Here is a 27831-nt window from a genome sequence, read left to right on the forward strand (position 1 = left end):
CTTGCGAGGTGCCTTTGACATTAATATCTATGCGGTCGGTGCTCCACTGCTCTTTGCTTCCGTCGTTCTATAGCGGCACTCATTTCAATCTCAGCTGCTTCTCCTTCTCTCTCCGTAGAACTCTACCAGGAGTGGGATTTCGGCGCCGGAGCTAGGGTTTGCGATGGGTGAGGGGATCACAGACGAGCGTCCGCTGGTCTGCGATTACTGCTCAGAGGCGACGGCTGTGATCTATTGCAGGGCGGACACTGCTCGTCTCTGCGTCGCCTGTGACCGGCAAGTCCATGGAGCTAACGCGCTCTCCTGGAAGCACGTACGGTCCCAGATCTGCGACAAATGCGGTGATGCTGCAGCAATAGTGAGGTGTTCGGCGGAGAAGCTCGCTCTTTGCCAGGAGTGCGATTTAGATGTCCACTCAGCTGTCGCTGACACGGGCGACGGGCACAGGCGCGTTCCTATTGAGGGATTCTCCGGCTTCCCCTCTGTCGTGGAGCTTGCCGCTTCGTGGGGTATCGAACTCGACTTGAAAGACTCTGTGGAGTGCGGGGAACAGCTTATGTTTGCTGGTTTGGGTACAATCGATTCGGTTTTTGCCGACCTATATGTGCCTTGCTTCTCCAACGGCAGTAGAGGTGGGAAGAGAAAGCCGGCTGTGGTGCAGCAGCTAGAAGAGATGGCGAGGCGGGATTCTTCTTCAGAGGCAGCTAGCAAGCTGAGTCCGAGGACGCCGTGCCGGAGCGCAACTGGTTGTGGTGGCGGTGATGAGGATTGCCATAGCGTGCAGCAGCTGCCATTCGCGTCTTTGCTAATGATGGCACCGTCAGACTGTGCGGATCTAAAGGAAAATCATCGGGTTGTGGAGGAGGGTGATCTGATCTGGGGCTGTGGACCTAGCGACCACGCTTCTCAGGTTTTGTATTGCTCTCATCTTTAGTTATTACTGAATTCCGTGATATTTGATTCGGTGAAGCAGAGCCAACTACATATTTTTTTTAATTTAAACCTAGGCTTAAACGTTAATCCATCAGCATTGTACTTGAAATGATTCCAGTTCTTAGCTGAAGTTGGGTAATGGAAGGAAGCTGTAATTCTGTGTCCCATCCTCAATTGGAGTTACAAGAGAAGAAATGGAAAAAAAAAATATATATATATATATATATATATTTGACATTTATGCCACTTTAATAAGACCTGCACTAGCAAGTACAAGTCACACAAACTGACTTTTGTAGGTCACACATGCCCACACGATTGCCCTCGAAGTTCACAAATGCTGTAGGTCATCAGTCACTAGATCCAGCGAATGCTGGGAAAGGTCAAGATCATCGAAGCCAAACTTAGTGGTATGGAGGTCAAGTCAAAGAAGTTCTATCACTGTCAAATCCTTTTGAGGATGAATATTTGAATTTGTTGATGGAGTGGAGCAGGCGATTCATCAACTCAGAGGCGTGAGGAGGATGTGAAGCGAAGGTCCTATTGAACATGCTTTTAATAGTGCTGAACTGAAATTCTATTGCACTGGGTTTCTTGTGACTATTTTGTGGGATTATCATCAACTTTGTGCATGATTTACTTGGTTTTAGAATTTTTTCTCTTTTTCTATTTTATATAAAATCTAAGTGGATTTTGTGGTTATTAATAAAAGGTTGAGGCATGTACGAAGAAAAAGTAATACACTTTAGTATGGAATAAACCTCTGCCTGAATATGTTATTCTTTTAACTTTTGGAAATTATCCTTGTCATTAAGTAGATTATTTGAAGATTTTTGTATGAGTTTATTTCCTTATGAGCATTCACTTTGATTTGGTGATTTTCTTTTGTTTTATTTCAATTCTTTAGTTCTTATTATTAATTTGAATGTATAATCAATATTAGTTAAATTGGATATAATTTGGATTTTTACAATCATGATTTTCACTAAATAAATGTTTCTCTTGATTTTGAATTTCTTCACATTGTTTCTAGTAGAAAACTAATGAACCAGCACATGCTTTGAATTTCTTAGTCTTTCTGTTTTAATCACAATTAATGAATATTTGCTAAAAGCTTGGAGTCTAGAGATAAATTTTGAAATGATTTAGAAGACTTAATACAAATGATACCTCATGAAGAAAGAATTTTTATTGAAGGAAATTTAAATGGATATGTCGGTAGAGTGGTAGAAGATTTTAGAAATATTCATAGTTGCTACGGTTTTGGAGTGACTAATGAAGAAGGTAGAGCTATTTTATTATTTTGCATATTTTGCTTTGGCATAAGATTTTGTTATTACTAACACTAACTAAAGAAATGAGTATCTTATTACTTATAAGAATGGATCTAATAAAACACAAATTGATTATTTCCTTATGAGAAGAAGAAATCGTCCAGATTGTAAAGATTGTAAAGTCATTCCAAGTGAGGATTTATGTACCCAACATCATTTATTAATTCTAGATTTTAAGATGAATAGTTGTAAAATAAAGAATACTAGGGCTCATCGGTGTAGAATTAGATGGGGGAACCTAAAATACACAAATAAAATTATTTTTATGAGTAAAATTCAAGATTTCAAATTTTGGGATGTTCATGATGAAACAAATGCTTTGTGGGATAAAATAACAAATACTATTAAACAAGTAACAACATATGTACTTGGAGAATTAAAAGAAAAAGTTTCTTTAAATAAAAATAGCTTGTAGTGGAATTAATAATGTGCAAGAAAAAATCAAATATAAAAGGTTATGTTATAAAAATTGGTTTAAATGTATAAGCTTAGAGAACTGAAAAAAATATCAAACGACCTGCAGGGAGTCTAAAAGAATAACATGTGACGCTAAAAATTCTATTTTTATTGATCTCTATAATAGATTAGATACTAAAGAGGCTGAAAAATATATGTATAAACTAGCCAAACAAAGAGAAAAAAAAAGTAAAGATTTGCCTCAAGTAAAGTGTATTAAAGTTGAAAATCAAAAAGTGTTTTTCTTAAAAAAGGATATTCAGCATAGGTGGGTGAATTATTTTAATAAACTTTTTAATGAAGAAGTGAAAATACGAGCGACCATAGTGATCTTAATATTGTTAATAATAATAAAATGTTTCATTTTTACCGTCGCATTAGTAGAAAAGAAGTTAAAGAGATTTTAAAGAAAACCAAGGGTGGAAAGTCTGTAGGACCTGATGATATCCCAATTGAAGTATGGAAATGGTTGGGAGATTTGGGAGTTTCTTAGCTTACTAAACTCTTTAATATTATTTTAAAAACTAAAAAGATGCCTGAGATGTGGAGAAAAAGTATTTTGGTCCCCATTTTTAAGAATAAAGGGGATGCACAAGATTGTGCAAATTATAGAGGAATTAAGTTGATGTGTCATTCTTTAAAATTATGGGAGAGGGTAATTAATCATAGGTTAAGATGTATTACAAAGATTTCTCATAATCAATTTGGATTTATGCCAGGCAGGTCTACTATCATTTATTGAGAGGTTTGATGGAGAAGTTTAGAGATAATAAGGAGAATCTACATTTGATTTTTATTGATTTAGAAAAAACTTACGATAAGGTTCCAAAAGATATCCTTTGGAGAGTTCTTGATAAGAAAGGTGTTGATAAGACTTATATTCAAGTCTTTAAAGATATGTATACTAGAACAATTACTTATGTTCGAACTGAAGGAGGATTGACTAAATATTTTTCCATGTGACGCTAAAAATTCTATTTTTATTGATCTCTATAATAGATTAGATACTAAAGAGGCTGAAAAATATATGTATAAACTAGCCAAACAAAGAGAAAAAAAAAGTAAAGATTTGCCTCAAGTAAAGTGTATTAAAGTTGAAAATCAAAAAGTGTTTTTCTTAAAAAAAGATATTCAACATAGGTGGGTGAATTATTTTGATAAACTTTTTAATGAAGAAGTGAAAATACGAGCGACCATAGTGATCTTAATATTGTTAATAATAATAAAATGTTTCATTTTTACCGTCGCATTAGTAGAAAAGAAGTTAAAGAGATTTTAAAGAAAACCAAGGGTGGAAAGTCTGTAGGACCTGATGATATCCCAATTGAAGTATGGAAATGGTTGGGAGATTTGGGAGTTTCTTAGCTTACTAAACTCTTTAATATTATTTTAAAAACTAAAAAGATGCCTGAGATATTTTTACATTGTGCTTTTTTGTATGTTGATGACTTACTAATTGTAGGAGTAGATATAGAGTAGATTAGGGTTTTAAAGGAGTAATTATCAAGGAAGTTTGAAATGAAAGATTTAGATCTAATCAAGAAAATCCTCTGTATAAAAATTAGCAGGGACAAAAGTGCGGGTAAATTAAGGTTGTCTCAGGAAGAATATATTGAGAAGGTCCTAAATAGATTCAACATGAGACAAAATCTGTTAGCAACCTCTTAGGTAGTCACTATAAACTATCCAAGGAACAATCGCATAAGTTTGAAGCTAAGCAAACACATATGAGAAAAACTCCATGTGCTTCAGAAATTGGAAGTCTAATGTATGTGATGATATGTACAAGATCACATATTGCATATAAAGCGGAAGTAGTCGGTAGATAAATGAGTAATTCAGGAAAACATCATTGGGAGGCGATGAAATGCATTCTCAGATACTTGAGAGGAACTGTCAAAGAATCACTTTGCTTTAGAAGTGCAAGAATCAATCTACAAGGATATGCTGAGTCAGATCTGGTAGAAGATATTGATGATAGATAAAGTATAATAAATTTATTTTCACTTTGGGGAACACAACAATGAGTTGAGTTTCAAGATTGCGGAAGATTGTTACATTATCGACTACAAAAACTAAGTCTATTGCTATCACAGAGGCTAGCAAGGAAATAATTTAGCTTTAGAGCTTTATAAGAGAAATGGACAATGAGCAAGAGAATGAAAAATTTCATAGTGACAGTATGAGTGTCATTCTTCTAGCAAAGAATGTCAAAATTTATGTCAAGACGAAGCGCATTCAGCTAAAACATTTTATTCTTTCACTCGTAAAATGGTATAATGATCAAAAGGATTCATGTTGAGTCTTTTGTATGATAGAAAAGTACCGCTTAGAATGAAAGGAAAATTTTATAAGAGGTTGGTGAGACCCGCAATGCTCTATGGCGTTGAATGTTGGCCTTTAAAAGACAAGCATAACACCGAGATGAGAATGATTAGGTGGAAGAATGTCTTTACACTTAAAGACAAAATGCGAAATGATTATATCCGTGATAGGGTTGGTGTAGCTCCTGTGACGGACAAAATTAGAGAAAGTCGTCTTAGGTGGTTTGGTCACATGAAGCGTCGAATATCTGATAATCCGCTTAGGAGAGTTGATGTTTAGATTCGACTTATGTTAAGAAAGACAGATGTAGACCTAGGAAAACTTGGGCTTATTGTAAACTTGGGCTTATTGTATTATTGTATAAGAAATGATCTTAATTTATTAGAATTAAATGAAAATATGACACTAAATAGGATGCAATGGAGAAAAAAGATTCATGTAATTGACCTCACATAGTGGGATTAAGGTTTTATTGTTGTTGTTAAAAGCTTGTAGTCATGACCTTTTAGGCTTCATGCATTTTTTGAATGAACTTATTATATATGTGCAATTGTGCATTAATACCTATACATCTTTAAGGTATCCTGCATCAGTCATTAACAAAGCTTAAGACCACCTATTGGTAGAGATGCGAAAATTGATTCGAGAGATCAAAAGCAAAACGTAGAACAGAAGCACACAAAACAGAAAATCACGTAAAATACAAATAACACAAAAATTTAATTTTGAAAAAATTCAAGAACAGAAAAAAATCACAACATTGTACCAAACTAAGAAATCTATTATGAAAAATGAGAAAATTGTACAAATTACACCACATTCAAACCTATATACACTTTTGGAACTTAAGAACACTCCCTCTCCTTTGCGCAAGAAAAATCTTGAAAATCAATTTCAACACATGAAATGATGCAAGGAAGCCAAAGTATAAAACCCTAACTGCTTGAATTCAGTTGTTGGTGTTAGGATGTTATGATAGGGTTCAACAACACTGCATCCGAGGGCAATAGTATTGTGTTTTTATGTTTCTAAACTTGGATTGGGTGTTGGTGCGCTGAATATGGGCGTTGCGGTGCCCTATTCTGGGTGTTGGAGTGTCGTGCTTCAATTGGCACTGTATTGTATTTGATCCTGTATTGGGCACGTTGACATTGCTTTATTAGCACTATGTACAGTAATAATTTTTTGGGGGCAACACCCCTGAACCCAATATAGGGGGTCACCCCCTACCCCTCAATCAAACTCCCGTCAAGCTTGAATGACTAAATAGAGGGCTTTGAATGTTTAACTGATTAACACAATCAAACTCCACATAATAACATCTCTCACTTGGAGATTGATTGCAATTAACCCCTCTTCTCAAAAAAAATTGCATCTTCAAAGTTGTGAACTATAGTGTGGCTTATTCTTGTCTCAATCTTTCTAAACTCCAACTGAAGCCAAACATAGTTTTAGTTTCTGAACTGTTACAATCTTAATCAACATATCCACTAGATTTTGTCTATATTTATTTTCTCCAAAGGTAATCAATTATTATCTAGAAGTGAATAAATGAAATGATATCTTAGTTGAATGTGCTTTATTCTATATGTTGTATTTTTTGCTAGATGAATAACACTAACACTGTTAGTGTGAAGCTATTCATTACCTTGCTCCTTCCTAGTTCTGCCATAAAGTTTTGTTGTCAAATCATTTCCTTGATAACCCCAGTAATAGCAATATACTCAGCTTTTATAGTCGTTAATGCAATAATTTGTTGTAGCTTTGAAACTCAATTCACAGTTGCACTTTCTAAAGTGAAGATATAATCTGTTGTATTTTTTTCTACTTTCAGTATTTCATGTCAGATTTGAATCTGTCCCTGTAGATCAATCATCGCACTTTCAAAGCAAAGTGACTTGTTGATTGTCTTCTCAAGTATCTAAGAATCCATTCATCACCTTCCAATGATGTTTGTCTGTACTGACTACTCTCACTATATATATAATATTTGTTCTTGTGCATATCATCACATATATCAAACTTTCAACTACTTAAAGCAATACAGAGTCCTTCTCATCTGTGTTTTTTTGCTTTAGAATTAGGCAATTGTTCCTTAGATAACTACCTAACTGGGTGCAAATTAATTTTGCTTCACTTATGTTAAACATGTGTAGGACATTTTCAACATATTTTTTCTGATACAATTTCAATACACCTCCACTACGATCCTTACTGATTCTCATACTGAGGATTTTCTTGGTTGACCTAAATCCTTAATTTTAAACTTTCTTAATAATTGTTCCTTTAAGTTCTTAATCTTCTTCATAACTGCTCCTACAATCAGTATGACATCCACATATAAAAGAAACACGATATAATAATTATCAAAATGTTTAATAAAACAACAATGTTTTGTCTAACACTTCTTGTATCTACTATCTGACATAAACTTGTTAAATCCCATGTATGGTTGTCTTGTTATCTGCTTAAAAAAATAAATAATTTTTTTTTCTTGAATTTCATATCCATGTGATTGCACCATATACAGTTTTTTTTAAGTCTATCATGTAAGAATGTTGCTTTACATAAGTCTGCTTCAGATGTAGTTCTTCCCTTGCTACTAAGCTCAATACAATTCTGATAATTGTCATCTTCACTATTGCGGAAATTATCTCAGTATAGTCAACTCTTTTATTTTGTTGAAATCCATTCACAACAAGTCTTATTTTGTTGTGCTTGCTACTATCTGACTTTATTTTAGCCTTTAAACTCAGTTGTAGTATAGAACCTTTTTGTCATCTTACAGTTCAATCAATTCTTATGTCTGATTTGACATTAGTGACTGTATCTCGTCTTCCATAACAAACTCCTGCTTTTTTGAGTCTTCAACTTAAGTAACTTTATTATAGTACTTTGATTCACCACTTTATGCTAATAGTAGATAGTCCAAAGGATAATTCCTTTGTATCGATCGTGTGATTTTGCCGGACCTCTTGATTTAAGTAGCAAGTGTCTGAGGGACTCCTTGTGCTTCGTCAGTTTGAGCAATTGTCTTTTCTCTATCTTCTTGATGACTTTGAGTCTTCTATCTCAACCTATTTAGAAGGATGTTTAGAAGTAACTTATAGACAATCTTGATTTATTATTCCATCCCAATAAATTTTCATTTTATTAAAAGTGACATCCCACTATTAATGAATTTCTGATTTCTGATAGTTCCAGATTTTTCTAACTAAATTCATATAAGTTATATCCAATGGAAGAGCACTTAACATATTTTGAATAAAAGAAACTTATGGATCCTGCATCAACATGGATCCTGCATCAACATGAACAAACAAATACTTTCAAGTGAGATATTTTCCTTTTTTCCACTCTAACTTTCTTCTTGTAAGCCATCATTCAAAGATATTGATGGATTACGATTTATCAGGTAAACTGTAGTGTTTACTATTTCTACCAAAAACTATTTGGGCAAGCTTACATACAACCTCATACTCCTAGCATGCTTTGTGGTGGTTATATGCATGTGCTCAATAGCACCATTTTACTATGGTATCCATGGAATAATGAACTCGTGTTTAATTTTTTCTAATGCACAATAACTTCTGAAGTTATACTCACGATACTTGCCAATATTGTCTGATCTGAGACACTTCAATCTTAAACCTATTTCATTCTCAACCATGACTTTCCACTCCATAAATGCATCAAACACATCATATTTATGTTTAGAAAAGTAAGCTCATACCTCCTTGGAGTGATTATCAAGGAAATAGATAAAATATAGAAAACCTCCAATATACTGTATTGGAGTAGGATCCTTTACATCAATATGCATTGACTCCAACATTTTAGACCCTTTTTTAGAGAAAGTAACCCTTTTTTAGAGAAAGTAACATTCTTTTACTTGTCATAAACTTAATTTTCACAAAAAATTAAAATCTATAGGCTTTAAATCATAAAGTTTGTTTTTATAAGTAGGGACTATCTTTCTCACTCATATAACTAACTCTGTAGTGCTGGAGACCTGCATTAACATTTGTTCCTGCTACTCTAATTAATTTAGATATCTCGTTGATAAGATAAAAGGTAAATTCAATGTTGCCTCGAGTAATTAATATTGCACATTTATTCACCTTTCACGAATCTTCTGTGAAAGTCGTCACATACCTTGATTTTGTAAGCTGGCTCATAAAAATCAAAATTTTCTTCAAACATAGAACATGTTTAACTTCATTTAGTTTTCAGACTTATTCATTTGATAATCTGATATCAATTTCATAATTTTTAATAATACTGCAGTAATAGTGTATTTACCTCAGCATCAAACTTAATACCAATAAAACACATTTGGTTTGTCACAGTATTGAAGTTATTAAGTGTTTAACCATTGAGCTATCATCCATTATCTTTATATTGCATAACCTCTTCAACAGAAAGACTTTGTTTGAAGTTGAATGCTTCTAATACATTCTTGTTAGTGCAGTCATGAGATTAATAATAGTCTTTTCATTCACAATGTTGCAAGCAACATATGAGAATTGTGAAGGTCAAATCAAACTTAATGTGGCTTAATCAAGAACTTCCAATTTTTTCAAAGTCATTGATTTCGGGTTTTTGATAATTCCATCCAATGAAATATAATTTCTTTTGATACAATAAATTGTCAATTTGCATTTTCTAGAAAGCAAAGTTCAAACCATTGAACTTCTCAATTTTGTATATATCTTTGTTGGTTATTGCTCCCACTCAAACAAAAAAACTTCATAAATCTCACTCTGATACCACTTGTTGGGAGAGATGCAGAAACTAATTCGAGAGATCCAAACTTAGAATCGAAGCACACAAAACTATAATCACATAAAATACAATGAATAGTAAGGCTTAATATGGAAAAACCAGAGAACTTGAAAAAACAAGAAGCCACTTTACATTAAGAAATCGATAATAAAAAATATGGAGAATTGTATAAATTACACCACTCTCAAGCCTTTATACTTTTGGAACTCAAGAACATTCCTTCCTCTTTTTTTGCACAAGAGAAATCTCCAAATCCAGCTTCAACACATACGAAATCATGTTGCTAAACCGAAATATAAAACCCGAGCTACTTGAATTCAGTTGCCGGCGTTAGGGCATCGCGATAGAGCGCAACGATGCTCCAAAGGGGCACTGCGGTGCTGCATGTGAGCATTGTAGTTCCAGTATTTACCTATGATTTTCTCTTCATAACCTATACATTTCTCTTTTGGACTTGAATTTATTTCATTTTATGTTTCTATTCAAATTTCTTCCTCTATTTTTATCATTAAGAGTAGAATTTGAAGTTTTACTACTCGTCCTCTTACGAATTTCTTCTTTAAGCACTAATCCCACAATATCATAAAAGTTTAACTTTATATTATCTGATGAGTTATTCACTACAGTAACTAGTCTATCTCAGCTATCTTATAGTGAAGATAAGAGTAACAATGCTCTTACCTTACCATTAAACTTATTGTCGATAGGACATAACTGGTTCGTTATAGTGTTGAAGATCTTCAAATGTTAAACCGCTGAGCTACTATTCTCCATCTTCATATTAAATAATCTCTTCATCAGAAAGATTTTGTTTGAAATCAAATACTTTTCATGCATCCTTGTTAGTGTAGCCATGAAATAAACGATAATCTTTTCATTCACAATGTTCAAAACAACATATAAGGAGAGTGAAAGTCGGATGAAACCTAGTGTTGTATGATCAAGAACTTCCCATTATTTCCGACTCATTGATTTCAGTTTCTTGGTGATTCCATTTAGTGAAATGCAGTTTTTTTTATACAATAAATCCTCAATTTGCATTTTTTAGAAAATAAAGCTCGAACCTTTGGACTTTTCAGCTTTTTATTTTGCTTCGTCGGCCATTGCTCCCACTCTAACCAAATAATGTTATAAATCTCATTTTGATATCGCTTGTTAGGAGAGATGCGGAAACCAATTCGAGAAATCCGAAGCAAAACTTAGACATAGTCTTAAAAAAAAGAAATCATATAAAATATGAAGGACACCGAGATTCAACTTTGAAGAACTCATGAATGTGAAAAAAACACAGAGCGACTCCACACTAAGAAATCCATAGTGAAAAATCAGGGGAATTGTACAAATTACAACACACAAGCCTCTAAACTTTTTGGAACTCAAGAACATTCATTTCTCCTTCACACGAGAAATCTCAAAATTTAACCTCAACCCATAAAAAATCACGTAGTGAATCTGGAATATAAATTTCAAACTCCTTGAATTCGGTTACTGGCACTGGTGCGTTACAATATGGCACAACGACACTGCAAAGGGGTGTTTCAGCGTTGCATCTGAGTGTTGCAGTATCGTGCTCTCAGATTATGGCACAACGACACTGCAAAGGGGTGTTTCAGCATTGCATCTGAGTGTTGCAGTATCGTGCTCTCAGATTTCTGAACATGGAATGAGCATTGTAGCGTTACTGGTCTCAACACTGTGGTGCTGCATCTGGGGCTACGGTGCTCCCCTCCGAGCGTTGAAGCATTGTGCTCTCGGGTTTGAACCTGTTCCGGATGTGGCGGCACTGCCTTCTTGGTGCTGTTTATACTGAAAAAGTTTTATTGGGGCAGCACCCCCAAACCCAATACAGGGGTCATCCCACTCCCCAGTACCCCTGGAAACTTACCTTGACCTTGAACGAAGAAATAGAGGGCTTTGAGTGTATAATTGATTAACATAATCAGGTTCCACATAATAACAACACCATAATATTTTGTTTGGCATATTGTACAGTTTAAGTGTCAGTTACATAAAAAAAAAAGATATAATGTAAGTTTAACTAGAGGTCTAAACAATTTTAACATAAGTATTATAAGGTTGAGAATTGTATTCCTAATTTTGTTGGATGATATCCTAGATTGGATAATTAGTCTGAAGGAATTCTTTGAAAGAAATAAAATATCTAGCTTTTAACTTGTTGGGCTTGTTAATACTATAATAATGAGATTTGTTCAGTTATTTAGGGCCTATCTGGAACCATTTTTTGTTTTTTCTTAAAAAAAATTAAAGAAAAACAGGCTTGTTTTCTTATTTTTGTGTATTTAAATTATTTTGGTTTTAAATAGCTCTAAACTGTTGTTAGAAATACCAAAAATAGAGAAAATGTGTTATCACTATTTTTTAGAATCTATTTTACCAACAACAGATCAAATCCCGATATGACCAATCTTTTTCCGATGCAACCACTGCCGTGGAAAATAGCTACGCTGATCATGCTATCCTCCCCGTCAAGGGTAGCATGGAAGGCACCACCCTTTGAAACTATGACCTCTGAAATGACCTTCAAATCATATAGTCCAATCTCGTGTAGGAGATTGACGCCGAGATAGCCCAAATCAGCTGAGGGCGTTGAATCACTTGCAAGGACTATGTCGACGGAGGTCACACCTGTACTGGAAGTGAAGAGGAGGGAAGAGAAGTGATTATTGGATTTGTTGTCGACGACGTCAACAATGTGGTTTGAGACAATGATGGCAAGATTAAACCTTCTTGCCTGCTCCTTGAGCTTAGTGGCGACAGTAAAGAGCTTGGGAGAGCAATGAATCACATCTTGGCAATGGTATGTAAGAAGGGGCGGTGTAGTTGAGGATGAGGATGCGTCCTCCGGAGGAGAGGTGAATGAGGGAGAGCAACATGTCGACATGATTGAGAAGGCCAAAGAGCTTCTTAGAAGAGAAGGCCGAGCAGATGATGTAATCAAGGGGGCGGCGTCGGAGGAGAGTGAGAGAAGGCGGCGGTGGGGAAGGTGGGGTTCAATAGAGATGAAATGAGAGTTGGTAAGTACGCCTCCAGAAGAGCGGGGGCTGTGGCGAAGAGCACGATCTGAAGACATAGCTGTGTTTTTCCTGAGGAAACTGCACCGACGAGCTTGGTGACGAAACTGAAGGTGATGTATATATCAAATGAATAATTGTTAAGAGTTACATACGTACTACTCAATTCTCACGTGTTTACATATATCTAAGGCCTAAACTTCATTTTTTACAAACCCACCACCTTACATGAAAAGGTGCATTTAACCTCTTTTTTTAAGTTGAAATTGTGGTATTTTTGGTGTGGTAAGAAATATTAGGATGGTGTAAATGTAAAATGTGAGGTTTAGGTGTAAAATATGTAAATACATAAGTGAGTTGTATATAAATGCCCCTTGAAATAAAGGTATATACATTTTTTTTACTTTAAAATTTTATTTTAAAAATAGAAAATGCATATGAATACCGAACATCTTTTTTGTTGTTTGTTTTTAAAAACAAGAAAATCATAAAAAAAATTAAAAAAAAATAAACTAAAATAAAAAATAAAAGATAAAAAGTGATCCTAAACACCCCCTTAGGGACACGTAAGAAAATCTTTGTTGACTGATATGAACTTAATGAACAAGATATGTCATTTATTTTGTATAACCATTAACTAAATGATCAGTTAAATATGAATTAATCTTGAATGAAATTATTATTTTAAATAAAATTTTATTTAGTTGTATATTTTACAACCAAAAATGTATTTGTACAAGTTGTTGGCTCAATGTGGTGGCTTAATTCCTTTTACTTTGTTTTTTGTTTTATTTTATTATTGGTTTAAATGCATGGTTGATTTTATTTAAGTTTGGTATAATATGGCTTTTCCTTGAGTGTGTCATTTTCAATTAGTTGCATGGTTTTCATAGCTCCAAATTGTTACATGTTACTTGCTTTTTTGTTGGTAGAAACTATAGAATTGACGTCTTGTGGAACCTCTTTATATTTTTTTTAAGTAATGAATAATTACTAAACTACGTAGGATTCATGACTTGTGAGTGTTTGTGTTATTTGATTTTATGCTTCCCATAGCATGTATGCATTAGAAATCCTTAAATGTTTTATCTCACAAGGCTTGAGTACCTGTGGTTGCTACATCTGAGGCATTACCTATTAAATAATTTCCTTGCATGACCTAGTCTTCTCAGATGTTGATGGGTGCATTCAGTTTATTTGAATATTATATCTTTGGAATATACATATTGTGATAGGATGATAATGCCATGATTTTCTGCTGCATGCCAATAACCTCAGGTAATTAAAGTTCTTGATAACTGATAATAGCCGAAGAGAACTTTTTGTCAAATTTGAATAGTTAGCATGATAATATGCATGTCTTTCATTAATAGCCTCGTAATATTTACACTAGTGATTTTACGAAGTTTGATGCTAGGAAGATATGGTCTTCTATGACTACGTACCTACATGCAAATAATTATTAGTGGGACTCAGCTAAAATTATTAAATATAGAACTATGCTGTGCATCTATCTTTACCATTATTGTTTTGGAAAGTTTATAATTTTGAAAGGTTTGTTGCTGGCTAATCAGGGGTTGTTTTTTGTCTGATTTAATTATTTTAATGTCTTGGGGCAATATTATGTCCCATAGATATGGAATAGAATAAAGTCACCTGAACACACAACTAACATGATTTGTGTCATTTATTTCCTTCTATTATGAAATAAATTGAATAAATGTGTGTCATATCAGTGGTTCCATACTTGAGGGAAAAAAAAAAGAATAATGTGGTTCCATACATTTGCTTGACCCTAAAGTTGGGAGAACGCAGTTGATTGCAAAGCATATTCTTGTCACAATTGCTCTTATAACCCTCAGGTTATTGGCCCTTCCCTTTTTGTTAGGCGCTCGAGACCGCTTCCCCGATTGCGAATCGCGATCTCCCGCGAACTCCCGCTCTCGCTTCCTTGCGAAACGGCGCTCCCGTTCCCATCTCCTGCTCCTGTCTCTTCTTTCGCTTTTTGCGAATCGGCCCCCGATCCCGCTCCCGATCGCGAAGAGTCGCACCTCCCTGCTGCCGCGAACCGTTCCTGCCTTCTCTATTTCGCAAAGCGAAGCATCCCTTCGCTCCCTTCTCTTCGTGATAAAATGAACGGCTCTCCTTCAGATTTGGTAGTTATGTGAAGTCACGGTGCTCTTCTTCAGGCTTCATTGAGGTCTTCAGATTTTATTTGAAGTCACGGTGCTCTTCTTCAGGCTTCATTGAGGCAGAGGAAGAGTTCTTCGGGCTTCCACGGGGCAGTGGAAGAGATGAAGTGCAAGAGGTAGTTCTTTCGGCAGAAGGAAGAAGGAAAAAGAAGAAGATTGTTCTCCCTAGGCTTCTTCGTGATGACTTGTGACAGAAGAGAAATTGAGTTTATTTCTCTTGTACGTGTTTCTTCTTCGGTGTATCTCGGTATAGAGTTTCTTGAGAAGAGAGAACTAAGAGTGAGAGATTTCTCTTGTAAGTCGATGTTAGAAGAGAGAACAACTAAGAGTGAGAGATTTCTCTTGTAAGTCGATGTGATCGATTGATGTAAATTCCTCAAGTAGTAAAATCCTCTGCAATTCTGTGAATGTAGGTGATTTGCCGAACCACGTAAATCTGTTGGTATAGATCTCGTAACAACACAACTTTTCATTGAAATGCTAAAAAATTATAGGTCGAAATTTTTCTTTCTTTTTTAAAAATGCAGAAGAATTGTAAACATTCAATCCGTAGAATGCAGATATAGAATTATCTTTATGGGAAGAAACTTCATCTTTTGTTATTGGGGAAAAGACCTGAAAGAATGGATGAGGCTGAATAGAATTTGTTGGATGACAAGTTCTGGGGTTATTCGATTGACCATATCGAGGTCCATTGCACATATCGTCGTCAAGGAGAGGACGACTGCAGATCTCATGGCAGCTTTAGCAGGTATGTATGAAAAGTCATCGGTGAATAACAAGGTGCACTTGATGAAAAAGTTATTCAACTTGAAGATGACGGAATGTGTTTCTGTTGCTCAACACCTGAATGTTTTCAATACTATCACAACTCAATTGGCGTTTGTAAAAATTGATTTTGATGATGAAATATGTGCATTGATCTTGTTGGTTTCATTGTCAGACAGTTGGGAAGCCATGAGGATAGCAGTTAGCAGTTCTGCAGGATTAAAAGTTCTGCATGTAAATTTAAATTGAAATACGATGATATTCTTGATTTAATTTTGGCTGAGGAAGTTCGCAGGAAAGATTCTAGCGAGGTCTCAGGTTCGAGTTCGACACTGAATGTTGATTTCAGAGGGAGATGACATGAAAGGAACTCAAGGATAGAGAGATCAAAATCAAAGTTTAGTAAGCAGACAACCTGTTGGAATTGTGGCAAGGCTGGCCACATAAAGAAGAACTGCAGAAATTCTAAGAAGATGGAGAATGATAGTGCAAATATTGTATCTGAAGAATCACATGATGCACTATTGTTGGCAGTTCATAGTTCTGTTGAAGACTGGATGTTGGATTCAGGGGCTTTGAATGTGGTAGGAAATCTATCAGAGACCACAGTATAGGGCAATGATGGAAGTGAAGAGGAAAGTGGGTCCGGGTCACCCATTCCTATTGTTCTACAGACAGATGTTGAAGAACCAATGCTATGAAGAAATCTTGCAAGCTGAAAGTTCGAGCAAGTGGGAGCTGGCAGAACTTCCACCAGGGAAGAAGACATTGCACAACAAGTGAGTGTATTAGGTGAAGACTGAACGTGATGTCAGTAAAAGGTACAAGGCTAAACTTGTTGAAAAAGGCTTTCAGCAGAGGCAGGATGTTGCCCATGCAGTGGGAGTTTTAAGAAGAGACAAGTGACCCAGGATATAGCTTGGAGGTGCAAAGCTATGTGGAGCCTGCTGATATGTTGACTGAGGGTGTTACTCTTGAGAAACTGAAGTTGTGTACAGCTTCAGTTGGTCTTCTGGAGTGAAGACAGAGGTTTTGAGTTGCAGAGGGGGAGTATTCAAGTTAGAAGATTCAATGGAGGATTCAAGGAAATGGATTCATGTTGGAGGATTCAGTTGAAGAAAAGGGCGACACCGCCAGTGGAGATTTAGTTCGAGGAAGGAGATGTTGGATCATGTGTATCATGTGTATCTGTCTCGAAGTGGGAGATTGTTAGGTGTTGGAAACCGCTTCCCCGATCGCGAATCGCGATCTCCCGCGAACTCCAGCTCCCGCCTCCTTGCAAAACGGCGCTTTCGTTCCCATCTCCCGCTCGTGCCTCTGCTTTCGTTTTTTGCGAATCAGCGCCCAATCCCGCTCCCGATCGCGAAGAGTCACACTTCCCTGCTGCTGCGAATCGTCCCCTCCTATATTTCACAAAGCGAAGCATCCCTTCGCTTCCTCCTCTTCGTGATAAAAAGAGCGGCTCTCTTTCAGATTTGATAGTTATGTGAAATCACGGTGTTCTTCTTCAGGCTTTCTCGAGGCAGAGAAAGAGTTCTTTGGGCTTCCACGGGGCAGTGGAAGAGAAGAAGTGCAAGAGGTAGTTCCTTGCGGCAGAAGGAAGAAGAAAGAAGAAGAAGATTTTTCTCCCTAGGCTTCTTCTTGGTGACTTGTGACAGAAGAGAAATTGAGTTTATTTCTCCTTTACATATTTCTTCTTCGGTGTATCTCGGTGTAGATTTTCTTCGGTGTATCTCGGTGTAGAGAGAGAAGAACAGAGAGAGAGGAAGAGAGAGGAATTCCTTTTGTAAGTCGAGGTGATCGACAAGTGTAAATTCCTTAAGTAGTAAAATCCTCTGCAATTCCGTGGGCATAGGCAATTTGCCGAACCACGTAAATCTGTTGGTATAGATCTCGTAACAACAACACTTTTCATTGAAATGCTAAAAAATTATAGGTCGAAATTTTTCTTTCTTTTTTAAAAATGCAGAAGAATTGTAAACATTCAATCCGTAGTGTTCTTCACAAATATCATCATTGGTCTTGAAAATGATATCATTAGTATGATGAAACCTTAATCACAAATCTTGTTAAAAGCTAAATCTAAATTTATTTTTCATTTCCTTAAACCTCTTAACACAGTTTTCATCCTTGTTTGTGTTGACTAAACTTCTTTCTTGCTGTTCTTTATTTCTTCTTCTACTTAACCGTTCTCTTTTTCTGTTTTTTTTCATCTCTGGACTGCCTGCCTTAAAATAACCCCCATCTAGGCTTACCCCCATGTGTCCAAGTCCATTTCCTTTGCTTTGTTATGTACTTGCTCGACCCTCAAACCCATGCATCATACTTTCTTATATTGCTGTTTTATAGAAGAGCTACCTTGATTCTCTCTTTTTTCTCCTTTTTCAGCTTTGTTTCATGACTGTTGATGTAAATTTTTTTTCTCATTTTGCATGTTGAGCTTTTCTCAATTCTTTAAAAAGTTAAACGTGCATTATGTCTTTATTGTTCGTGGTGAGTTATCATTGATGTTAAAAACATTCCGGATTGGTTGAAAAAATAGCAAACTTCGGATATGACTCTTGAGATATATTTAACTGTGTTTTATTTTTTGACTTCTAGTTTAGAACACAAAACCTCCTACCAAAAAAGAGAACCTAAAAAAATTGACCCATTTACTTTGAAACAATTTTATTTTTTTACCATACTTTGCCCAAGGTATATAGAGAAAGAGAGGGGGGCGGGTGTTGGGTGTTGGAGAGAAAGAGAGAGAGTTTGTGAGTGAGAGAGAGCCCATCCTTTTTCTTGTAGACCCCACTTCTTTTCTACCATTGATTCTACATCCATTAATTTTTCCTGCCTTTTGCCATTTCCATTGATCTCCATAGGAAACCTCCTTGCTCTTTTCAGCACCATAAAAACTTGTCGCTACCATTTAGGATGCCTGCATTTACTATGTGGATGTTGCTGCGCCTTGCAACATCCAAATGTTGTGTTGGCAATGTATTCTTCAAGGCAGGTATCAACTTTGCCACCATTCTTTTCTCCCTCTATTAGTTGTCAGAAACCATGGGCTACAACATATCCTTCAACCTTGCACTTACTGCTTTTCCTTAGTGTGGATGCTGCAGAAACCAACAAGCTAGCAACCTTTTGCTTAACACATATCAGTCCTTGCAAGCTTTCTTTCCTCAAAATTGCCCTCCTTTGCACTGTGGGATTGATAAATTGTGTGATTGACGTTGGAGTTAAGTTGTATGTTAAATAGATGTCGGAGCAAATGTGTTGTTTGTTGGTGAATGAGAATGAGGGCAAAAGCTAATAAGAAGGTAAGTGGTAGAGAGTATTGCAGTATATGGTCTAAATTTTGAAGCTAAATTTGTTGTGTCTTTGTCTATGTGAATGTATGATGCATTTAGATTTTGCTATATGTATCGTGTAGTACATTTGTGCACGCATGTGTGTGTGCGTATGCTTATATTCATATATATGTGTGACATGAATTCAAGGAAGTGCAGACATGATCTATATGTATTTGCATGGAGGCACTTGAAGTGCAGACATGATCTATATGTATTTGCATGGAGAATTGGAATGCATTCTTTAGAAGTTCTGGCTAATTAATATATGCCCAAGTCTTGCTTCATTTATTTTGATGTGGGTTTTTCTACATGGATGTGTGTTGTATTTAGATTTTGGTATATGTATCATGTAGTGCATTTGTCAATGTAAAGTTCGAGTAAAATGTGCAAAAGGGCACACATCTAAAAGATGGGCAATACTCAAGGCATGGAGCTCTCACTGATGTAGAATTTGTGGAGGGTTATTGTTTGTTGTCTTATTAATTCAGCGCGCCATCAACATAAGTGCCTTCCAAATACTGCTTAAAAACAAAGTAAATTACAATCAAAGCTGTCTAAAGTTGTCTTTCCTCTTTTGCAACTGTCCACCCTTCTCCCTTTTGAGTCTCTTCTTTTCTCCTCTTCCCTTCTCATCTCTTTCTCTCTCTTTATCTTATGTTGGATTATGATCCTCTCTTCCTGATTATTTTTTAGTTTTCTATCATTTAGTATCCAATTCAAATGAATATTTCTATTTCTCGCATCATTATCTAAAAATTGCCACCGTTTCTCCTTATGCTTCATTGATGCTCGTGTGATTGCACTCTTTTCTTTGTTAACCTTGAAGCTCAATCAAACTCCAATGTCCACCACTGCAAACGATCACGTGCTTGGGCTACATCGTGCGTGTTCTCTACATGCTCTAACACTGGATTACACCGCTCAATCCTTCTCAGTTTGTGCTATGCTATCTGTTGTCGCTTGTTTTCATTGGACCCCTGCTTCTTTAATTTTCTTTATGCTACCCCTCCCAATTCTATCCAATTCGTAGAACCATACTTTTTTATGACCACAGTTACTACAACTTACCTTACCCCTAAGGCCATTTATTTGGAACTCCATGTAAATTTTCTTATTAATTTTTTACCAGCCCTTAATGAGGCCATGCAACATTGGTTGCTGCACATTGAACTTGCTTTCTCTTTCAAGTTGACCTCTCTCAAACCAAATCCACCAAAATAAGAGAGTGCTTACCTACGAAGAAAACCAGTAAGAGAGTGGCTCTTTACCGTCAAGGAGTCATTTACCTCCACTTTTCTCTAGATCTTTAGTTTGGCCCAATTCAAGGGAGTTGTGGGAGTGATTTCCTTTGTGCTTCTAATTTTGGAAACTTGTATCTTAAGAAATAATTCAACTCTATCAAATTTATGGTAGGTTGAATTTTATGGACAAAATCAATATAAAAAGAAAGATATTGGGAATTGAGGCATTTTCTTAGCGATGTGAGACATAAGGTTCAAGGTTGATTGGGGTATAAAACTCGAATAAAAAATATAAAAACCATAACATTAAAATTACTCGTAAATATGACCTTAATCATTAACTTTTTTATTTAGTTCATCAAACTAAAAAGATAATTATAATCATAATTCTTAAATGCTAATATAAAATGAAAGTACAAAGTGAGATTTATGATAAGCATTTACTTAAAATTTAAACCCACAACGAGTCATAATGGCCTCTTGCTTTTATTACTTTCAAAAGAGACATCATATGTGATAATTCTATGCTATTGGAAGTTGAACAAGTAAGAGAGAGTAAATCCACTGTAAGTTCAGGCACATTATCTTGTAATTGTGTTTATCAATGTTTTAAAGGAGAACAAAAAGAAAATTATCAATTTATATTGAAATAAAAAAGCTTAAACATTTTTAAATATAAATTAATAAGTCAATGCAAATTTACTCGGAGTTGTATTTTATAGCGTAATTGCGTGTTCTAAATCTAAACTTTCAATGGTAACATCTTTATTCATGTGAACGTTTTTGTTATATTGTAATTGATGGTTTAAAAATATGCAGTAGCATGCAAATATTTATGTAGCTAGTTCTAAATCCAAACTTTCATTCTTGAAATAAAAATTTTCAAGTTTTAGTAGTTTTAAAATAATCAACCTCAAGGATATCTTCATTCATGCATACATTTCAATAGTAATGTCTTTATTCATATGAAAGCTTTTGTTATATTGTAAGTGATGGTTTAAAAATCTGCAGTAGCATGCAAATATTGATATAGCTTATCATACGATTTTTCATCTATAATTCTCATATTTCTTTAATAGCACCTTCTTGACCTTTTAAATCTCTTTTAATTTGTTTGTTTGCCTTGATCATAGCTTCGTCAATGATTCCCATTGCTGGAGTTCATCAACAATTCTTAATGACTTTATGAAAGGTTTCATAATCTTCAGAGCATAATTAACTCCGTGATAGAAAAAAATCATATTTTATTAACCTATTGTTTATTCATTCCTTAAAAAATTTATGCCTTAAATCCATATTTTAGTAACTCCTTAAATCCCTATAAGCTCGGATAAGTTGGGGGAAAACTTATAATTGTTAACTGAATAAATTATTTATTTATAAATACTTTGTAAAATCAAATAAGCTCTTTAGGTTTTAATATCTTTAAAAGCAATTTTAGGTCAAGTTGAAAAAAATAGTTAAAGGAAACACATATAAGAGGACATGCCCTGAAACAGCGATGCAGAAAGAGATTGTTGAGCTTTTCATGTCCTCTGAATGAAAGAGTAGTATGAGTTAAGACACAGATACTCAAGTTTTCTACGAAGAGATTGTTGGGTCTTTTGTGTCTTCTGAATGAAAGAGTAGTATTATGAGGTCAGACATAGGATTACTCAAGTTTTCTGGAGTAATTTGTGCTATGTAATTTATCTTATATTTAAGAGAAAATAAAGAGAAAAAATCAACTAAATTTGAAGAAAACCATGTACAGACCATGGTATCTTATATTAAGTAGTATAGAATTACTCAAGTTTTCTAAAAGTAATTTGTGCTATGTAATTTATCTTATATTTAAGAGAAAATAAAGAGAAATAATCAACTAAATTTGAAGAAAACCAATTACAAACCGTGGTATCTTATATTAAGTAGTTTGATGATAAATTTCATAAAAGAAAAACTATTTGGCCAACAATTATAAGAATAAGTTTGTCCATGTTATGTTTAATAAAAACCTGAATGACTCCTCAAGCTATAGAGACAAATAAATGGTGATAATGAAATGGATTTTTAGGTTGTTGATAATATACTATTTGATGTTGAATGAATTAATGCTAAAAAATAATGAAAGATTTGAAGTTGAAAATGAAGGAATGACCTTTAATAATAACATGCCATCTGATTATGAAAGGACGACTGAATTCAGAGTAGCTTGTTTTTCAAAATATTTTAAAAGAAAAAATATATATATAAAGTGAAGCTAGAAGCCAAGATTTTTATTTCAATGAATTATTCAAATGTGTTATTAATTTTTATAATTTTAAATTATATTGAATTCATTGTTGATTCATATGAATAAGCAGAAAAATATAATGATTGGAAAAGATTTTTAAGATGTCAATAATACAAAATCAAAAGATAATAGAAGCATTGTATATGATGACTCCTTTGAAGTTGATGAAAGTGAGTATGAAGGTGTTTAAACTTTCATCTTGTATTAACACTTAAAATTCATATTTGTGTTTTATATCTTTATTATGATGACCTCAGTAAAGATGTCATGATTTGTTATGTTTATGTATTATTTTTAATCTTATTGATGTTATTTTTCGTTATTTGTGGCTTTACATCTCATGGCTTTATTTAGTTACTTCGGAATTTGATCATAATTATACTATTTCAATAACAACAAAGTAGTTACCATATGGATTATCTTATTTTTTATATTCCTAAAATTACTCCTGATATAGTTGATATTTTGTATAAATGCATTTTCAGATTTTGCATTTACTTTTGCTAAAACTATTATTGGCTTACATAGAAGTGTAAACAAATAAATAATAAATCGAATAAAGTTATATTAAGTGTATTGAATTTGTGAATGTAAAATTATCCATAAAAGAGTGCAAAGAGGGTGATTATATACTATTTCTTATCATATCTAAAAGAAATACTTTTTAGCTCAAGATATTATATATAAGGGCTGTTGGTCCGTTTAAAATTCCAAAGAGATGTTTTATAGGATTTTTGAGACTAACTATTTTGCTGATGAATAAAGCAACCAAATGCTAGTGGATATTTAGCAAAACATTCTAGACATTGAGTATATACTTATAGATGAAGCACCAGCTAATAATATTGGAGAACTCAGATTCCTGGTGAGTTGGAAGGATAAGCCCCTCAGTGAGCACACATGGATTAGAAGGGAAGATTTAGAGAAAATAGCACATGTTCTTGTGGAAGAGTATCTAGACTTTAGTATTTTAGAGAAGAATTGTATTATGGGAATTGGACAAACTCTAAGAAGTCAAAACAAAATAAATAAATAAATAATTTGTTGCAAGGAACATAATGAAGATTTTAATTTAAGAATATTTTCTTTGGAAATAAATTTTACATGCTATATAATTATTCTGTAAAATTATATGTATGTGAAACTTTGAAAATTTAAATTTCAAAAGTTTAATCAATTGAAATTTTTAAGTTCAGATTTTCAAATATGATGGTTTTTATGAAATTTTTTTTAGAATATTTACTTGCTTAAAAATAAATAAATAAATTGTTTTTCTATATTTATGTAGCTGAAATATGCTTTGGAAGGAGTAGTTATACCTTCCTCAAATTCGGGGGCTTCCCTCTCTTCCCATTCCCTCCTTTAGTGTTCTTGCGAATCATTCATTGTAAACACTTGTAAAATCTTGCAGTAAAGAGTGAAGGAGAACTGATATTGCTTGTTTAAAAATTATTCCAAGGAGAGTAAAGGCTTGATGGCCAACACTTGAGGAGTTTCGGCGATCTCCTTCAACCAATCTACTTTGTGAGGGAAAGGATTTCATCTTTTGTATGACCTTATTATGTTTTGTTTTGTAGAGCCTTGGTGTTAATATCTCTCTAGGCCTCTACCATATGATTTTCTTACCGATTCTCCCAAAAAATGGAGGGAAAACCAACATTAGGGCAGCCGGACATGGCTTTAGGAAAAAAAGGCCTAGTCTTGTTCATTTGACCAATTAGACACTAATATCCTTGAAAATTTGTTCAGAGCTCGAAAATTATTTTAGGGACAGTTTTATATCATCTACAAGTGATCCCAAAATTTTTTGCATTACCTAAAACCGTTCCCATCCATTAAAACTGAATGCCCAATCTAGGATTGTCAACCTAGGGGGGTTGATTTTTATATGACACTCTCGTTCCAACCTCTAATAAAAATACTTAAAAACCCTAGAAAATTACAAATACTCCAGAACATATATGGACACATTATTCTAATTATTTCTTGTGCTTCGTAGTCCCAGGGAGCTCTACATCGGTCACGCTGAAACTATAATTACAAATGCTCTCAGGTTTGGACCTAGGCTGATCCCAACCTTTTAATCGCTTTTATTTTTCCACTATCACTAGAGCCCGAGTCCTCTTTCTAACCTATTGGGAAGATCCTCAAACAAAATTCAGTTATAAGACAAGGTCAAAGCATCATATGTCAAGAACACTTTATCCGACCATTGTTCCCACCAAGATCATCATATTCAATATTACAGTGCATGAGGATGAATCCATGCACTTTTGAATATTTCAAGGACTCCAATCCCTATTTTGTTGACGAGAGATTGTTTTTATTTGGTTTTCCATCACTAATTTATGAAGAGTGATTGTTTTTATGACTTGAATCTAAGTGCTTCAACTCCAGAATATACCTTGAGACGGTGAACAACTGCTCTAGCCTTCCATCCTTTATAACAATGCATACAGCTGATACGTTTATATAAAATTTCTATTTGACCTGCGAGGTAATGGTTTGTTTCAGTGGTTATATGTATGATTTCACCGTATATGAATTCATATAATTTTTCCATGCCATTTGTTAATTTGACTTATTATATATTTTCTTTGTGGCCATTGCAGTTTTCATTAATTGTTTACGTACCTTTCAGATATGGGATTTCAATCTAGGACGGTCTAGGGAGCACAATGTGTCTTCTCCACTTGATGATGGCCATGCTGGAAACAATTCGGGTTTTATGATTAAGAGTTATAGTGAGCTTCTTAAAGAGAGAACTTTTACAAATACGGAAATTCTAGAAGGCTTCTATGAGAAAAACTGCCCTTCGTCAAATGAGGATGTTTCTTCTACTAATAACATTCATCACATGCCATGTCAAAAAGTAAGTTGTTAAGAATAGTGTACCCATTTAACATTTGTTTTTACGGAGCGGCCCTGCTCATCACATGATCTGGTTTACATTTATACAGTTCGTTTTAGGCAAAATTTACATACATAGCACACAACTCTTTCGTATTTATATATTTCACACCTACATAGCACTTTGGTACTTTAAACTTATGCATTAAATTGTGTATTTCTCTTTTAAAAAATGATAATTGTGCTATTTTTTATGTGATGTTAAAGATTTGAGTGCCATATGTGTAAATATGAAAGTTTAGATTTGAGATATGCAAATACATAAGAAATGTGTGCTATGTAAATGACCCTTATTTTTGTTATCTTGTAGATTTTCCTTAATTATGGCCCTTATTTTTGTTATCTTGTAGATTTTCCTTAATTAGTAGTTTTATATATGAAGCATAGGAAAGTTTTATATTCATGGTGCTATTTGGTGCTATTTCCTTCTTATCTTTTGTTTGATTAGTTCAATGCCGAAAATTGTGCATTGTTTTAGTACCAAACCAAGGACTTGTCGCTTCAGTACTTTAACCGAAAAGAAGTTTCTCTTTTTCTTTATTAATTCGATTGCATTTCAGCCATTGGTATCTTGATTGATGATCATGTTCAATTTATAGATATATGTAAAATTTTCGAAGTAGACCATTTATCTTACAAATTTGAAGGTTAATTTCTTGTTGAACTGTCAATACTACTGCTTTTTAGCGTTGTAGTGAGAAAAGCAGCAATTATCTGCATATTTTGGGATGTCCATGGGAAAAAGTGAACATAGAAAATTTCCTGCTACTGCAGTGGTTGTATTGGGTGAATCAAATGTGGTGTGGTATTTACGTAAGAATACTAGAAGTTAGATGAAACCATAACTAATGATCAGTATGGAAGATTTTATGAAAAATGATAATTTATATTTGATACTTAATCTGAATGGATTGATGCAAGTCGCGTGAATATCCCATAACGCTCCAAATATGAATAACATAAACAGCCTACCAGACAATATAAACTATATAAAAGCAGCCTACCAGACATTCTTATGTAGGGATGTAAACCAGTCTGAGTGAAGCTCAAGCTACCCTTGACTTAAGCTTGTTTAATTAATTGAGTTCAAGATCAAGTTCAAGTTTAAATGCTCACGAGCCTGTCGGCTTATTCTTATTCTCAAAAAGATAAAATAATGTTAATTTAAGTTAGTGTTTCAATAAAATGAAAAATAGAATGAACAATTAAGAAATAAATAACAAGAAATTACTTGATATAAAATAAATATATTAATTTTTTTAATATTTTTAATAATATAAAGATAAAGTCTTGATCTTTTTTATATATCGAGTATATTTAATGTTTTTACTTTTTAAATGAGTCTGCCCACGAGCTAACAAGTCAAGTCGGGGTTGGCTTGAGCTTAGCTTGTTAGCCCACCGAACTCAGTTCTTGAGCCACTTATCGAGCCGAGCCTGAGCCACCTCATGAATCGGCTTGGCCTAGTTACATCTCTATTCTTAACCAGTAGTTCTAATGCGTTTGTTTCTATCTCCAGCTCGGGGCAGCAGCTAGCATGCTAGGCAAGTGGAAAGGCAAAAAAGGCAACTCAATACTTAATGGACCATCCTCTAGCAATAATTTACCCACCATATCTTGTCCTGCAGTTTCTTCTTCGCTCAATCCAGGACGTGGTTCCATTAGCAAGGAGATTTCCTTTGGTGAACAGCCCCTCGTTAGAACTGAGCTTGTGAATTCATTCAAGAAGGTTGACACCCAACTCCTGGCTGAGAAAAGGGGAACCGCCATGCAGCGTTACAAAGAGAAAAAGAAAACACGAAGGCATTGATCCATTCCCTTGAACCTGTAACTTTTATTTTTCCCTTCATACTGAGTAGTTTCTTATTTCTTCTGTTCTTTCTCCAATTTCATGTAGGTATGATAAGCGCATAAGGTACGAGTCCAGGAAGGCGAGAGCGGACATCAGAAGGAGAGTTAAAGGTCGATTTGTCAAGTCTTCTGAGAATGTGGATGATGAGAATCATGGCTAGAGACAAAGATTGATCAAACTATGTATGTATATATTTGTGATTGTTTTTTTGTCTTTTTTATTGCTGTTCATGATTGGTGCTATAAAAATGCCTTTGAAATTCGAGAGAGTCGAGAGCTTTTGCTGTTGTTTTATATACCATTTGTTAAATGATGTATTCCATGAATTAAATGATTGGTGCTAAAAAAGATCACTCGTGTGTCTCTCTCTCTCTCTCTCTCTCTCTCTCTA

At 34.5% G+C, this 27831-nt stretch overlaps 1 protein-coding gene across 1 annotated transcript; it reads left to right on the forward strand.

The window, feature by feature from the left end:
- Positions 1–41: 41 nt before the first annotated feature.
- LOC110023156 (zinc finger protein CONSTANS-LIKE 13-like) lies at positions 42–27784 on the forward strand. The gene is made up of 4 exons (XM_020722427.1): positions 42–910; positions 25321–25551; positions 27109–27392; positions 27487–27784. Exons 1-4 carry the CDS (start codon positions 164–166, stop codon positions 27599–27601), a joined length of 1377 nt encoding a protein of 458 aa, XP_020578086.1. The 5' UTR covers positions 42–163; the 3' UTR covers positions 27602–27784.
- Positions 27785–27831: the final 47 nt, after the last annotated feature.

This window comes from Phalaenopsis equestris, unplaced genomic scaffold (genome assembly GCF_001263595.1).
Source record: "Phalaenopsis equestris unplaced genomic scaffold, ASM126359v1 Scaffold000219, whole genome shotgun sequence".
Lineage (NCBI taxonomy): Eukaryota > Viridiplantae > Streptophyta > Magnoliopsida > Asparagales > Orchidaceae > Phalaenopsis > Phalaenopsis equestris.

Coding starts and splice junctions, on each gene's coding strand:
- LOC110023156 (XM_020722427.1), top strand. CDS start 164: ATGGGTGAGGGGATCACAGACGAGCGTCCGCTGGTCTGCGATTACTGC. Junction 911..25,320: donor CTAGCGACCACGCTTCTCAG/GTTTTGTATTGC, acceptor CGTACCTTTCAG/ATATGGGATTTCAATCTAGG. Junction 25,552..27,108: donor ATCACATGCCATGTCAAAAA/GTAAGTTGTTAA, acceptor TTCTATCTCCAG/CTCGGGGCAGCAGCTAGCAT.